Below are 16,947 nucleotides of genomic sequence, written 5' to 3'. Positions count from 1 at the left end.
GTTGTTTAGCCCTGGCAGGCGGACATTATACACACAGGTGATGCACCTTTAATAATATGGTAATAGCTGCAGCACGCGAAAAATGGATTACACGGTACAGCTGTTTCCTCGTTCTAGGACCCATCGGTAATGCTGAAATTGAATGCACGACTTAATTACACCAAGGAAACATATATACAGACTTAAATTTATTTGATCATTCATACCGTTTTACTCTAATAGCTTGTAGGACAGTTTGTAACATGCATACGTAGAAACTATTAATGAATCGTAGATGAGGAATTTAAACGCAGAAAAAACTATCAAATAAAAACGCTCGACAATTATAAAGAAAGAAAAGAAAAACATTTCATACATGTTATTTCAAGTAGCAAATAAGCAAGGGCTTGAGTACCGGGGTCGTCCTTTATAAATGCATGTGTTGGTTACCCAGTGGCATTTTATATTTATAGGTAATCCTCGGAAAGGAGCCCCGACGCAATCACTCGTACTGCCGTGGCTGGGGCCCGGGGTCATAATTCGTACCAAACAAAACACACAAGTACGTTATACTTAACATTTATCTAAATCACACATTATTTCATGCTGGTAATCTTAATATACTATTTACTATTACCACTTTTCACTATTGGGATTGTTTAACCAAGCCTCAGTCCATTTACGATACAGGGCCAACTACATATCGATTAAATACCACATTCAAGCTAACAGTTTTATCAACTGTTTGACAAATACATGCATTTGTTTTATAAAGTTGGGGTCAATATACATATATTGCGCGTGTCTGTGTGTATAAACGGATATAAATCAAGTGTGTTTAATCGGATTCCAAACGCTTGCACATCATGCTGGGTCGGTTTGGTTCTATTTTGTTTAACGTCCTATTATCAGCTAAGGTCATTAACGGACGTGCCTCCCTGTGTGTAATGTAAGCGTGTACGTATGCTGGAGTCGGTACCTTGGTGAGATTGCCGCCTTGCAGTAGCGCCAATCTGATGCCGACTTTATAGTGCTACCTCACAGAAAAAACTATGTCAAAGGCACACAGCTCAGTATCTGATGCCAACTTTATAGTGCTACCTCACAGAAATACTATGTCAAAGGCACACAGCTCAGTATCTGATCTTGTTATATCATACTGACAACGGGTTAGTAGGTGTACAGTGTGCAATATTGTATATCGGGATGGGCATTATGTACATTGATTACAGAAATGTTTTGCCTGTTAAATGAGAGGGAGAATTCAATATAAGATATTGAAATAATAATATAATAACATGTTTATTGTCTTGGATGTAGGAAGATATGATGGTTAGTTTCCTAAAAGTTAATCATACTTTCAATAGAGAAAATTATTCAGCGATGGAGAAAAACCTTTATATCGCCGGCTACTACCGAGATTATTTGTATTTTATTCTGAAAACCCCAACTTACATAGAAGAAATAAATAATTCTTCGGGTTACTCTTCTTTCTATCGAAAAAAATGTCAAACATCATCTTATCATTTTGAGATAGGTATGAAGATGTTAGTGTTTTTGTGTTTTTTTAATTTTATATGTCCACATGTCTAAACAATCCATCTGCATCTGTATGTAAAACAATTCAAAGACTGTAGATATGAGAAATACTCTCCCAAATAAAGTATATCCCCAGCTAAAATAGATGTACAGTATGCAAGTAAATAAATGAAATGCACGAATTTGGTGTTATATAGCTAGTTGGGAAGATTTACGTAACAAACACACATGTACATATGATCGCACATTCAAAATTTGGTTATAAATATAGTTAGCCAAAAATGAATTACGCTGCATCATACATTTTGTTTTCTTTCTTCTAGGACTTATCGTTAATGTTAGAATCAAAAAGTTGGTAATAAAAAACACTGTTAAAACAGGAGGAGGGAACATAAAGTCCCTATTTCATGGATTTCAAATTTTTAGAGGAGTGCTGGTTAAATTGAATTTAGTTAGTAAAGTGTGATTATTATGAACCCTGCCTCTATCCAAGAGATTACTTTGGCCATTAAGGTTACGGCAAATTATGAGTGATTAAATAACAAGTATAAACCATAAATGAGCTAAACATTAGGCCACATTTCGACTAAATGAAATTAATTATTTCACCACATACTTCCTGTGTAAAATGTTATCGATCAGTAGTCTTTAGGCGTGTGGTGTTGTCTGGCAGGCTTGATTCAAATTTACCGGTAACTTGAAGTTTATTAGTCGGTATGCTTAATAAGCTGACATGAACCAACGGATCTATGAAATCATTGTTTTATGCTATTTTTTATCACAAAACATTGCAACATTTGATATTAAAATGTTAAAGCATTTTACTGATGCACTAACACACCCTTAGTGAATAATGCTATCGGTCACTCCTTGGACAAAACTGAGATTTTCACCCTATAAAGAATAAACATGTAATTTCTAGGTAACAACTTGAAAACTGTTGGGGTCCTTACACTATAAATATATATGTATACAGTTACCGAGCATAAAGGTGTAGATACATTTTTGCTACAAGGATTATTAAAGGTGACTGGCTCTAACCTTTGGATCTTATTTGCAATAATGTGAATTGAGTAACTTTTTAAGGAGATTATTTTACCAGGATGGCTGAAACCTCAAGGTGAGCGATACAGGTCTTCTGGGGGGTCGCGATGGCCAAATGGTTAGATCGTCTGATAGCCTACGATCACTAGCCCTCTATCATTATATTCGCGGGGAGTCACCAGATACTGGCTGCAGGTAGGTGGTTCTTATTTAGGTTCTAAGGCTCTCACCCGCAACTATACCTGACACATAACACAATTCAAATCAAACAAGCATGATTGACCTCTTCATTGAACTGTCACATGTTATTATCGAAACTACGGACTATTGATTCTTCTCAATTGACGACCTTCTGATACTGGTCACTATTCGATCAAATGACATGAAATGCTTTATTTCTCCGTAAACTATGTTTTCCCTAAAACAGGCAAAACACTCTTCAGACTGTTTCCTTATTTATGCACTCGGCGACTCATTTCTTATCTTATAGATATATTGGTGTGATTTGGACAGTGGAACATGCATATGAATATTTCGGGATTTAATATAACGTTAAAATAATTAAATCTAAGTTTTAGATTTATCATTTCATGTATAATTATAAATGAACTATGTTTCACATAGATTAACAAATATGTAGATTATACATGTTATTATGCCGTCACTGTACCCAAAACGAAACAGTATTTAGATAAATAGCAATATACATCGTGCTAAAGTACAAAATATCAATCCAAAAAATGTTCGTTTATCTTTTATTAACATATATCATCTCATTATATGTCTTACTTCGTGTTGGCATTTCCACCGCATGGTTCTTAAAATATAAGGTAAAATACTATCATGGTCACGTAGGCGTTTGAACAGGTGTAACTGTACCCTGAAGGTGACGCTGTGATATAGCGGTTAATATAGGAGGATAAACGGTCAATACCAGCAGAAAATTATACAAACATTGTAGATCAATATTAGATTACGAAAGTTTTGTTTTCGTAATTATTCTTTAAATTGTCCATGCAACTATTATCAGAAGCCAATAAAAGCTTTTTGAATAAACATGAAAATCTTGTCAGGTGAAAATTGCATACATAAAGTTCTTCTTAACAATGCGTGACTGTGGTTTGGGCTGCTTTCCCACAAGTGTCCCGTTTTGGTATAATGACGGTAAACGCAAATATATAATTATTTCAAGAAATGAAGTCTTCCTTATTTATAATAATAAGTTTGGATTCCACAAAACTTGCTTCACTTACGTTTCACACATAGCTGATCATATCAGCGGTATGCTTTTCCATTTAATGTCAGAAAATTCCGCCACCCAGGTGCTACTTAATTACAAGCAGATGTATGTTTATACACATTTCTGCTACACGAAGAAGAATTCTGTTTCAAGTGAATTAATGCCTGTATGTTTCTATGGAATTAATAAAATGATATGTGGCAGTATTTTATTTCATAGACGATGGTCAGTAACAAAACAAAAGTATTGAAGCAATTAAAGTTTAAATAACAATAACAGCTGATTTCCATTTGTGTGCAAGCATAATGAGTCAAATACATATTTGAAAGTCTTTGGGGGAAAACTTATACTTGAATATCAATTAATTAGGTTTAGTTTTGTTTGTGTTTTACGTCCAATTAACAGCTATGGTCATTTAAAGACGTGCCAGGTTTTAATTAATAGACTTGTATTGTGTTTTTAATTTTCTTCGTGGTTTTTCTTGTTCCTGTTTTTCATTTTCCTTTTTCACGTGTCTGTTTATTTTTGCATTACATTTCCTTCCCTTAAGTGACTTTTTATGAAGTCAAAACAACAAACGGTTTTCCCGGAGATTCTTTGATGCCAAATGAAACAGACATTTTTCCTGTTTGTAACGAACATTTCCTAATCTCTGGAGGTAGCGACCCTTAGCTGGACGTCTGAAATATTTTTTCGTTTTTGCTTATATTAAGCTACATTTATTTACAGATATTTGTTCCATGTGTGCAGAAAATTGATATCAAATTCCCTACTGTATTTTATATCATGCATTCGCTGGTAGGTTAATCCATATCCTTTAATTATAATCGATTGTATAAGAAATACAATTAGAAAACTAAACAAAAATAAAAGCCAAACAGGAGTCAGAAGGTTTCATAGTAACCTTATTTTCAACTTTTACTCGCAATACTCTCCCTTGCAAAAGTGATTTGTTTAGGTGGTGTCAGTATAATACTGTGCCGGGTGCCTTCGGCTTGATATTCGAGTGATTTAGCACTCTAAAATCGGCATCAGATCGACGCTATTGCCAAGAGGAAAGCACGCTAACAAACTTCCTCCAACACATGTGCATCCATTACACACATGAAGGCACGTCCTCTAAATGGCCTTAGCTGTTAATAGGATGTAAAACACAAACAAACACACACAGGATGGCACGTCCCCTGAATGGCCTTAGCTTTTAATAGGACGTAAAACACAAACAAACGCACACATGAATGCACGTCCCCTAAATGACCTTATCTGATACACTAGATTATTCATTAAAAATGGCTTTTAGCCCTTCTATCAACATTCATTAGTGTAAACATTTGTATAGAAAAGCAGAGAACAAAAATTAAAAGAGCAGGATAAAACAAGAATTGCCCGTTTGATACGCATCATTTGAGCTTACAAATCACAAATAACGAGTGGATGTGCACATAATTTCAGGTTTGTTTGCTCAGGGACATTCTACACATATCATCCTTGATATTACCTTTTTAATTAAAAACGGCTGTATATTGAATAGCGTCAACTGCGATCTTTATCATAATTAACGTGCTTTTGTATTCTTGTGAACTTCTTAATGCATTATTTTGTTGAAACGTTTCCACAGAAAGTTGCCTTTGACACTACAATACATGCATTTTCTGCCATCAGGCCAGTGTCAGCGTTTAACACCATTTAAAAGGCCCAACTACTGTTTACAAGCTTGTGTTACTATCAAAAAAAGCATTAAAGTTAACAATTACACCGCTTTACAAAGTAAAATGACATTGAATTGAATTGTTATTCGTTGAGAAACGGCAGTCGGCATTGAACATTCAGCTTAAATAGAAACAGTGAATTTTTAAATGTCTCTGGTTAGGAGTGGCCAGCTTTGGTGTCGTAACTATCGTAATTATAACTTATGACTGTATAGACCACCAGGATATTTAAGCAATATTGACAAAATTCTTTTATGAAAAGTAATAGTTTGTGATGGTTACATGATTTTATTTTTATATATTTCTCAAGTCAAGTGAGCAAACATAGATGCTATTAAATAGGATCAGAATCTCAATATTTTATCGTTTTATGACCCTAAACAAAGCCCTTTCAAGGAGGGCCGAACCCCTTAGACTAACTGTGGTACATTTATATACATAACCTCATGTTATGATCACGGAACTTAATCCTTAGCGGTCGTCAGAACTACTAGGAGACATCTGTATTTCGGTTTAATAGGGTTTAGCGTAGGTCATTTATTGTCGTGCCTCCATGTGTGTGTACAGAGTTATGTATGTTTGCTGGAGGCGGGTATGTTATTGTATTTACCTACATTGTACGTGCGATAGCACGGATCTGATACCATCCTTAGAGGGCTACAATGCTGAAGGCATCTAGCAAAATTTATCATAACTCATAACAACTACCATTTTCAGGACTTTCGTATGACGTAGGACGAATTCATAGGTCCAATTTGTAATTTCAAGTTTGACATGAAGCAATTCTCCGTTTGAGTGAGAATTCGTAATCCACGATTTCATGTACATGTACTAGCAAAATGCTGTTTTGTTGGGTCACGAAACGTAAAAATAAATATTTTGGGTGGGAGGAACTCACCATGGTTTCAGTGTTATTATTCGTCACCAGTACATGTATTATATTTTTGAAATGCGACTTTCAACCATCCTTAGTAATTAAACATGTACATAAATTATGTATTACGAACACATAAGAAGACTTAATTAAGATATTATGTGATAACGTTTACTGTTGATTTCAGCAGTATAATGTTATGCAGAGATAGAAGTGATCAGGCTAATTAAACTACGATACGAACTAGTGCATGGCATAAATGTGAAATATATTCACAATAGACTACGTAAACGTACATGTATACAACACTGTACTTCTCGTCAATCATATGTTCTGTGCCATGACCGAAAAGACGACGGACCCAGCAGGACTGAAATTAATATCTTAACGAACCACACCGGGGAACATGTCGACTGAAAACAAGCAAACTTTAAATAGTAAAGATCCCTGTCTAACTGCACTGTATTTTTCGTATAAACAGTTACCTCCCCTTAGTTTCTTTTCGGATATGACTGTAGCACCATATTGTATGAATACTTCCGTTAACCATGCTGGTTAGTCGCTTAGAGCGGTAGTATAACAATCTGAGATATAGGATTCGAATCACGGCCCAGCTTGTTTCACACTCAGAACACTGTTGTTTATCAAATTTTGTTATTTTCATCTTGATGACCTTTGCTTTAAAGTCTCGCATGGTTGGGTTTTCTTTCAAGAAATGATTTCATAAAGCTATTGTCTAGCCCGAAAATAAGTTTCCAATGTGAAGTTACAGTGTTTTGGGAGTGGTAGGGCGATCCTTAAAATGTCTTCTGCGTACTGATGAAATAAGGATGATCACGTTAAATTTGGTTTGGTTTTATTTTGTTTAACGTCCTATTAACAGCTAATTAATTTAAGGACGTGCATTCATGTGTGTAGTGTATGTGTGCTTGCGTGAGTGTATGGAGTAGACTCGGTGTGTTAGTGTGCTGTTTGCCTCCTTGTCATAGTGCTATCTCACTAAAATCTTTATGACATTTGCATTAAAGTCTCGCATGGTTGGGTTTTCTTTCCAGAAATAATTTAATACAGCTATTGTCTAGCCCGAAAATAAGTTTCCAATGTGAAGTTACAGTGTTTTGTGAGTGGTAGGGCGATCCTTAAAATGTCTTCTGCGTACTGATGAAATAAGGATGATCACGTTAAATTTGGTTTGGTTTTATTTTGTTTAACGTCCTATTAACAGCTAATTAATCTAAGGACGTGCATTCATGTGTGTAGTGTATGTGTGCTTGCGTGAGTGTATGGAGTAGACTCGGTGTGTTAGTGTGCTGTTTGCCTCCTTGTCATATTGCTATCTCACTAAAATCTTTATGATGACATTTGCATTAAAGTCTCGCATGGTTGGGTTTTCTTTCCAGAAATGATTTAATACAGCTATTGTCTAGCCCGAAAATAAGTTTCCAATGTGAAGTTACAGTGTTTTGTGAGTGGTAGGGCGATCCTTAAAATGTCTTCTGCGTACTGATGAAATAAGGATGATCACGTTAAATTTGGTTTGGTTTTATTTTGTTTAACGTCCTATTAATAGCTAATCAATTTAAGGCCGTGCCTCCATGTGTGTAGTGTATGTGTGCGTGCGTGAGTGTATGCAGGAGACTGGGTGTGTTAGTGTGCTGTTTGCCTCCTTGTCATAGTTCTATCTCACTAAAATAGCATGCCGAAGGCACCACTCACATCATTTCGCCTGGTCACATTAACCTGTCAACGGGTTAACCAGTTGTTGCTATTCCCCTAATTACTGAACGTTAAGCAGGGAATAACAAGTACAACTTTTAAGGGCTTTGGTTCAGCATTAAAGCCAAAAGGGAGGTGTTACCAAGCAAGGCGCTAGGAAATAAAGGGTAGTTAGAAGTAGAAAGAAAGATAGAGATCCCAAATATTGCAAAGGGTGCATCAGATTTATTTTGGTCGCTTTTGTGTCCCCAAATAGAGGACACCGAAGCAAATCCCAGTTAACCAACTGTAAACAGATATATTTTATTATTCAAGTATATTTAGTGGTATTAAACTGTAACACCACCTCATTTCAAAGTTTGTTATGTTACAGAAGTTAACAAATAACATATTTGAACCGGCGTTATTGTTGTTGTCTTTTTTTATCCAATTTTCGTTTTGTCCTTTGCTGTTACCGAAAGATTCGAAGGAAGAATTCAATATTTAATGAAGCAGAAAAATGTCACATATTTAACAAATAGAACTAACCAACGCTCTCCTAAATTCATATAAGTTAAGGTTTGGTATAAGGTCAACATCCATGCTTGAGCATGAAAATTGTTTTAAACCAAGGTGTTCCGGAAGGGTAACAATCCTTCATTTAGTCCGGGTTGGATGCATGTGTTAAGAAAAGGGAGAAGCAGAAGGGTGGATTTGTTAAGAATAACTAGTCGGTCAAAATATGAAGTTACAGTGTACAGCCATGATTATACATGGGTATATGGTACATATACATACAGATATATGGGACACTTGTGCATCAGTTTTAGTGTTCCTATGAACCCTATCTTGATAAGATTATTACTCAACTTTCACATTGGAATATAAAGTAAAAATATTGTTTATTTCTTTATTTTATTTTTACTATAAATTGTAGATCAACATGATTTTGATTGATGTTCAAAAGTGAATTATTCCAGAATCATTGATTTTATTTTGTATTGTAGAACGTATCTCTGCTCAAAAGAAATGTCTGCGGTCAAGTGTAATACTGCATCAGTTAAAATATCGAAGAAGAGATTCACTTCCGAGCTAGTTTTAGACTTGTGCGGACCCTTATATAGAATATTCAGCGACAAAAGAGTATCTTGTCCTGCACTTGTTAAGGAGATACATTGATTTGTTTTTAAATACATATTTTTTAGACCTTGCTGCATCTGATGAGTTCTTTCTCACTTTGAGGTATTTATAATATAGATCAAAACAAACTTTAATGGAATAATTTGAAATACATGTGGATGAATTTGTAATCACGTGACATACCGAAGGGGTCATTGAATGCTTAATTTTTTCCGTCCATTGTCTTGAACGTACGTCACCTTTTTTAGACTAAATGTCTAGCTCCTTTACACATACTATATGTTGAACTGTCATCAAACCTTATACCTTGGTACATGTTGAAGACACCTGCATGAACATCTGGGTCACCGACCTGTATTTTCCTTTTTTCTAGTCAAACAGTTTGGCTATACTCCATTTCATTATCTTCCTTGTACCCTGGATGGCCACATTTATCACATTTGAGTAGTGGCAAGGTACATAATTAACATAGACTTGATACATAAGAGAAATATTGCATGTTGCCCCTGTATGGGCTAAATTATCAAGGGTCATGAAAAGGTCTAACCTCACATGTCGTACCAACAGATCTATGGAAAAGGCAAACATTGCTACTGTGACCTTTGACCCGATGACCTTGAAAGTTTGTCACAATGTAGCCTGCATAATTGGCTACGATACTTTGATGCATAAAAAATATCTACTATTGTAACTATGGACGCAAAAGTGGTGAAGAATGACACTAAGACTGGATTACAATATACACAAAATTTTTTTTTTACAAAATATACATGTTTTTGTTATTTATAAATAGCATAAAACTTTGCTTTCTCACTCTCACACAAAGTAAGTTTAAACAACAACATGATACTCACACAAAGCAAACAGGTAGACTATACATCAATACTGGCAAAGTCAATGTATCAGTCACTGTATGAAATCACTGCCTGGATACAGTGAACATGACAAGGCTGGTCCACCGCGGTCTGTAGTCCCCGGTCACGTCTCTCCTCTTGACCACCTTGACCATATAACTCCTGTGCTGATGGGCTCAACAAAATCCATATGAGGGGTTTCACCTAACGAACAGTCAGACCAACTGACATAAAATGTCCACACAGGGCACGGTCCGTCCGCATAAACAATTCACTGCCCCGGTAGCTATACAGCACACAGCACTCAGTTCACACAGAGCCTAAAGACGTTGTCCACACAGGACGGTCATCATAAATAATAGCTACCACCTCAGCTAGTGGTTCTTGCAGCCCTCACAAGATTGAATAACAGGCAAGCCTATGTATTTTATTACCATTGATGGCTCATAATTTGATCGAATATACATATACAATGTAGTTACAAAACAAATGATGAATTAATTTAAGGATACTTTGAAATGAAAAATTATATATATATGTATAAAGAGTAATACTAATTAAAGGATCAGGGGAGACAACTCCAAAATGATAAACACAAAGGGGATAAACTCATAGGACATCACAATAACAATACACAAACAACTCACAATTATACATCCAACACACATACAACTATTTTCTAATTAAATGAAGCATAGTCATAGTCAGTATATCAAATGTACAGTTAGAGTAGACTTTGACCAAAAGTCCATGTTCATGAATGTGCACAGGTCATTGCTACTAATATTGTTTATGAGTAAATATGTACAAATTTAAATAATGTTACAGAAAGGCAATATAGTATTGTGTTTTTAATATATTGAACAGAAAATAAACAAGATATAACAAAGCTGCCCAACTGTAATCTCATTTATCATTATGCATCAAAAAATAATATTTACCCTTCTTTCACCACCGTTTTTAAAAGTTGAAGCTTCTTCTCTGTTATTAACTTTAGTTTATTTTGTAATTTTTTAAACAGAGCAAGAGATGGAGTGGAGAGTTAAACATATCAGTATCCATAGTGTGTACATTGCGACACATAAAGGGAAAAAACTCTCAAAATAGTTATTACTTCTACACATAGGTGGGTTAAAGAGTCAGATTTGTCTAAAACAGAAGAGATTGTAATTATGATTGTTAATAAAAGGATTTGTGACATCTTGTATGTATTGAGATGAGAGTCCATGCATTATCTTATACATCATTATTTGTTTATGTTTATACCTTCTTGCCGACAATTATTCACTAAAAATAGTTAGGTTCTACCTCGGGCTTCCAAGGTGTGTGTGTGGGTAGGGGGGGATATATATAACTGTTTATAAAACTCTTTATAATACTAATAATCAATGATTGATCTAATACCTCTCGTTGATTTGTTCCCATATTCTCTTGTGAAAAACGATTGTGCTTACTGTTTACTGCTTCGTGTTCTTACGGACATCTACATATTTTTGCATGGTGGAATGTCCTGTACTGAATTGGAAACATTGCAAAAGTATGGTCGTTTGTTTATTTGCTATGGTTCAACCATTTCTCGTACAGTTGTGCTTATTTTCCAAGCGTTATGGACATATACATGTCTTTTAGAGGACGATTCATTTATTAAAAATGAGGATGATACACAAATAGGGCCATTGCTACACAAAGTTAAGCACGGCATGGTTTAACATTTAAACTATTGTTCTATACAAATAATTACAATATGAATCATTACGTGAGCCAGCATTAATATTTTTAAACGATTTTAAGAATCGTGAATTCATTTCAATCAATGTGCAATTCATAATGTGGTGAAATTTTCTGTTGCAACGTTCTGAAATCTTCCGACAAATGACATGCATTCTACTCGAATTTTAAATGTATATATGGAGACAAAAACCATGTGGTTTCGCGGTTTTCTTAATAAATGCTGATTTTGTTGACGTATTCGCCTCCGAGAAATGTAGACCGACATCTAAGAAGGGGATGTTACAACACATTTGCTCACCCGGGTGAGAAACCGTGCTAAAATTGCTGCGTTCGCAACAAGTTTTTTACCACTACAGGATTTTTCTACCAAGTAAGAAAGCGTGCAAAACGTTGGTATGGTGGAGATGCTTTTTCCATCGGCACGATTTGTCACTTCTTTCTCTTTCCACTCTCCCTCTGGGATATAATCAAATCAAATCCTCTCTTCATAAAAGTCTTAACCCTCAAAAGATACGTGCCATTAATCTAGTTAAATATGAGGTGTAATACTGTGTGCGTTATGCTATTGTTTTTGAATTGGTCCATCCACCCTTACATTAAAGACTAATCAGCAAAAGGTGGTTTTATTTTTTTACTTAGTGATACTGCCCCTTGTTCAAATACATTTGTATGTGTTTTCATTTTGATAAACATCATGTATTGCATACATAAATTTATTTATTATGTAATAATCAACCGAAATTAATTTAAATGTATTTACAAGCCTAAGGACAATGTCCCTACTCATTACGCAATTTCTAACCCGGTTGTGAATTCGTGCACTTTCTCATCCGAGTGAGTTATCTTGTCTGTCCGTCAAATTGAATGCCGAGATGAGGGAGACAAGTTATCGGGGAGTACACGCATTATTTTATCATATTAATACACAATATCCCATATCATATACGTACATTGCAAATTGTCCTCAGAAATACGAGTCTCGGTTTACTACCTAATCTGATTTTGCATTTGTTACAACCGTTATTTTACCCATGTGCGTCTCTAACAGCTGCACCACGTCTTCCTTTTCAAAATGCTTTGCGTCATCCAATGGTGTTTTTCCCCATCTGCCAAAGACAAAGCAAATATAACAGTACCTATATTTGTAAAAACATCAGGGATATTCTCTCTCACGCTTTAAAGATTTTCCAAAAAACTGACATGAAAATATGGATTTAAATATGTAGATAATTTTGTCAAACGTAGAAAATAAGAAGCTACCAATGCCATTAAATGACGATATTATAAGGGTTTGAAATCGTGAACATAAAACAGGTTATCTTCACATTTTTCATCAGTGAAACCAAGCAAGCAGTTATTGTACCTTTATGAATTTTCTTGTGCAATCTATAAAAACATACTTTCCCGTCAGAAAACCTAAATTATCAATGCCTGTTTTCAAAGTGATTGTAGGAAAATACACAGCGACTCTCTTCTCTTTTCGATTTTACATGTTGGCTGTAAAATATGACTGCTATAATAAAACTTAATGATACATCATCTTTTAAAGGACGCTTTGACATTTTTAGCACTAAAAACGTTTAGGATTCGTTTGAAATGTATGATTTAAATGCCTACCATTTTTTATGCATATTTGCACGGATTTGACAGGCGACAACATGACGGATTCATGCAGCATGTGGTACATAAAACAGACACTCTCGCAAAACACAGAATTAACAAAAGTAAATATCTTTGCCATGTACAGAAGACCAACTGCCACTAGAACTGTATGTAACAGGCATATCAATATCTTAATTTATTTGTTTGCAATGTCCCAAACAATCAGGGGCCGTGGCAGCCGTTTTGAATCCTAAACATGAAAAGTGAGTCGTTTAGTGTAAAGTATATCCATTATGGTTCACTCACAGTAAGATTAGTTGTGATTGGTCAAAACATTTTGAAAAAATGGTAACAGAGATGTCAAACTCAAAACAAACAAACCGTACTTATGCAGTGTTGGGGTAAAATGCACTAATCATGAATTGTAAGTGATGGGTAAGCATACCTGTCTGGTATTCCACAATCCACATCGCATTTCTCTATGAGGAATCGGACGACGTGTATTTTCCCTTCGGCAGCAGCTACATGTAGCGCCGTTCTTCTGTCGTAGTCCTGCTGTGTCATCTCAACGCCCTGAAGGGCAAACCTTGGAAACGCAATAATATGCATGTAGAATGAAAAAGATCTATTTCACAAGGAGGCAAATACAATGTACACCAACATACTGCCTCAAGAACACACACACACACGCATGCATGCCATACAAATATGAAGGCACGTCCGTAATTTCTTTAGTTGTTATTAGGTTGCTAAACCAAGCCAAATTTGAAGAAAGCAATACGTTCTTCCTCAAGGCTGCTTTCGTTGTATTTAAGTGAGGAGGGTTACGAGCCATTTTATGTTTTACTATTCTTAGACTTTGAATTGTTTTGAGTAAATACAAATGGTCGAACACCATAAACTAATGTCTTACCTTTTCATTGCAGAGACGTCCCCGTTGTAAGCTGCATAAAGAAGACTATGGACCTCTGTTGACTGTGAATTGGTGTTGGTATTACGGGGGTCACATTTCGTCCCACATGCGACGTCGAAATTATGAAAATTGAAGTTTTTAACAAAGTTCTGTTCAAACAAAGAAAAGAAATTATTTTTCTGTTTTTATGAACTATTATTCAGACATCGTATAATTCAAATGTAATACATAATCCTGTATTAAAAAATACATACAACCAATAAAAAGGCATTGTAAGTCCTATTTACAGCTATGGTCATTTAAGGACGTGGCAGGTTTTGGTGGTGGAGGAAAGCCGGAATTCCCGGAGAAAAACCTCCGACTTACGGTCAGTACTTTGCGACTGCCCCACGTAGGCCTCGAACTCGCGACCAATGGGTGGAGGGCTAGTTGTAGCAGAATGCAAGACGCATTAACCACTTTGTCAACAACAAAATCATGTTATCAGGAAACATTGAGTAACAAATATAAATGTTTTTTGGTACCAAAACTATGAAGTGATAGGGCTGTGCACTACCTTTAAGTTGTTATTATTTAAATGTAAAAACATTGACATACATACACACATATATAACAAACACGGAGGGATTTTCTTAAATGAAATAAGCTTTTATTAGGACGCATACTTCATAAAAGAAAGAATCTGTTACAAATTTGGAGGGAACAATATAATTGCGTTTTGTCGGAAATACATATAATGTTATGATTATGACGTCATACTCATTTGACGTGAGATTTTTTTCTTGAATACAGTTGAAATAATAAAAGTAAGCATATGATTGGGATTTTTTACTATACGATACGTACCTTAAATGCGAATTGTCCGGAGTAATCATACAACCCGCAGGAGAACATTAGAGAGGCGGTGTCGCAAAAAGACTTGGATTTAAGAACACGTTCGTCAGTTGTGGGGCACATACCACCATTGGCTAGTGTGGCTGCAGTATTAGCTCCCGAGTCACAGGTGATCCCCACTGAGTAGAGCTGTACAGTTCACAAAAGTAATCAAAAGTGAATCAATATAATATTTTAGCATTTCTTCGATAACGGTTACGATTGATTGAAATCGTGTATAAGTATTCTGCACAAGAAAATGGTTAATGTAAATAAATACCAAGTCACATTTACATAAGGGAAGGTGGTGCATTCTGATTTAACTTTAAAAAAATAACTCAGGAGGGTCGTTCTATTACACTACTATGAACTTTCTCAATCTATTATAACGCAGCAACATTCGAAGTCTAGACAATATATAATATAATATGATGTTTTGACATCTTTTGATACCTTTTATCGATAATATAAACAAAAAACACGTTCAAAAACATTAAAAACTCTTGGGTTTCATTATTTATATATAATAAGGTTGTTGTTTATTTTTGTATATAAAAAGCATTGTTGTTGATAATTTGTATGCAAAAAGGACTTGATTATTATTTGTATATTATACATTATTGTGTATTATTTGTATATTAAAAGGCATACCTGGAAATGTAAGTCCAGTTCATCATTTAGCTTGGTGTCCTCTGGAAAGCACTGAAACACTCATAAAAAACAATTACTTATTAGCTGGAAAAGAAACTGTAAGTATGCTTGACAGGCATAAAAGAATACAACGTTATACCTGCTTAATATATCGAATTCTATGATTTCAAAAAAAAAAATTCTATTAAAGCTATACTGTTACTGCGCTCAATGAACAAATATATAATTCTTCGACGGGGGTTGTTTGCAGTCATGAATATGTATACGTTTGTATTTATCGAATCCAAGTTCATGATGAGCTTTATTGCAAGCGCATTCATAAATGAGAACATATTGTGTAATGTAAGTTGGGTTCAGTGGAACATTGAATTTACCTTGTTAGCTTTCATGTAGTGAGCTATGGCAATGGTTTGGTCAGCGATTTCCTTCTCGGCAAGGTAGCTAGGGTAAATCATCATATCTCTTAAACACGTTTTATTGACAAATTTGGCTTTAGACAGTGTCTTTTTACAGTGAAATATTGAACTTCTCAAGAGCAACATCTAGTGTCAAGTGTGCAAAAGGAGACTTTTACTTCTAAATATGTTATAGACATACATAAGTCGATCACTTGCGGGGAAAGTGTTGCAGTGGACCAGTGGTTAATCGGTCAAGCCGTCTATGGTCACCGTCCCTCAACCACTTGGTCACGGTTGAGCAGTCGCCAGGCTCTTGTCGCAGAACAGTGGTGGTTATTTCCGGGCAATCCGGTTTTCCCTTCATCACCACCATTTGGCTCGTCCTTAAATAACTATTGTTGTTAATAGGACGTTAAGCATAAACAATTCAAACCGAGCCAAGATCATTAAGGTCTAGCAAACAAAATCCGTATTACATACAAATTTATGTTACAACTCTGGTAATTTTATCTATGAGAACCAGGGCCAAATATTAGTCATTATGTATTTTATTAAGACTGAAGAAAACTTTCTTTCAATTTCTTAGTAAAGCTGGAATGTTTATAGATGATATTAACAGGAACTCGTATAGGACAAAAAAAGATGACACATCAGTTTAGGTTTTTCCTTTAAAACTTCGAGTGCAATACACTGCAAAATGCGGTT

At 35.2% G+C, this 16,947-nt stretch overlaps 1 protein-coding gene across 1 annotated transcript; it reads right to left on the bottom strand.

Annotated features, from left to right (window-relative positions):
* Nucleotides 1-2: 2 nt before the first annotated feature.
* Nucleotides 3-16,302, bottom strand: LOC110465817 (glutaminase liver isoform, mitochondrial-like). Its single transcript, XM_021521920.1, has 6 exons — nt 16,219-16,302; nt 15,167-15,343; nt 14,321-14,469; nt 13,853-13,993; nt 12,835-12,911; nt 3-132 (listed from the first exon to the last, which is right to left on the bottom strand). Exons 1-6 carry the CDS (start codon nt 16,300-16,302, stop codon nt 26-28), a joined length of 735 nt encoding a protein of 244 aa, XP_021377595.1. The 3' UTR covers nt 3-25.
* Between the last annotated feature and the right edge of the window lie 645 nt (nt 16,303-16,947).

Source organism: Mizuhopecten yessoensis, unplaced genomic scaffold (assembly GCF_002113885.1).
Source record: "Mizuhopecten yessoensis strain PY_sf001 unplaced genomic scaffold, ASM211388v2 scaffold11101, whole genome shotgun sequence".
Taxonomy (NCBI): domain Eukaryota; kingdom Metazoa; phylum Mollusca; class Bivalvia; order Pectinida; family Pectinidae; genus Mizuhopecten; species Mizuhopecten yessoensis.
The sequence above is the reverse complement of the archived record's forward strand: the minus strand, read 5'-3'. Positions and strand labels throughout refer to the sequence as shown.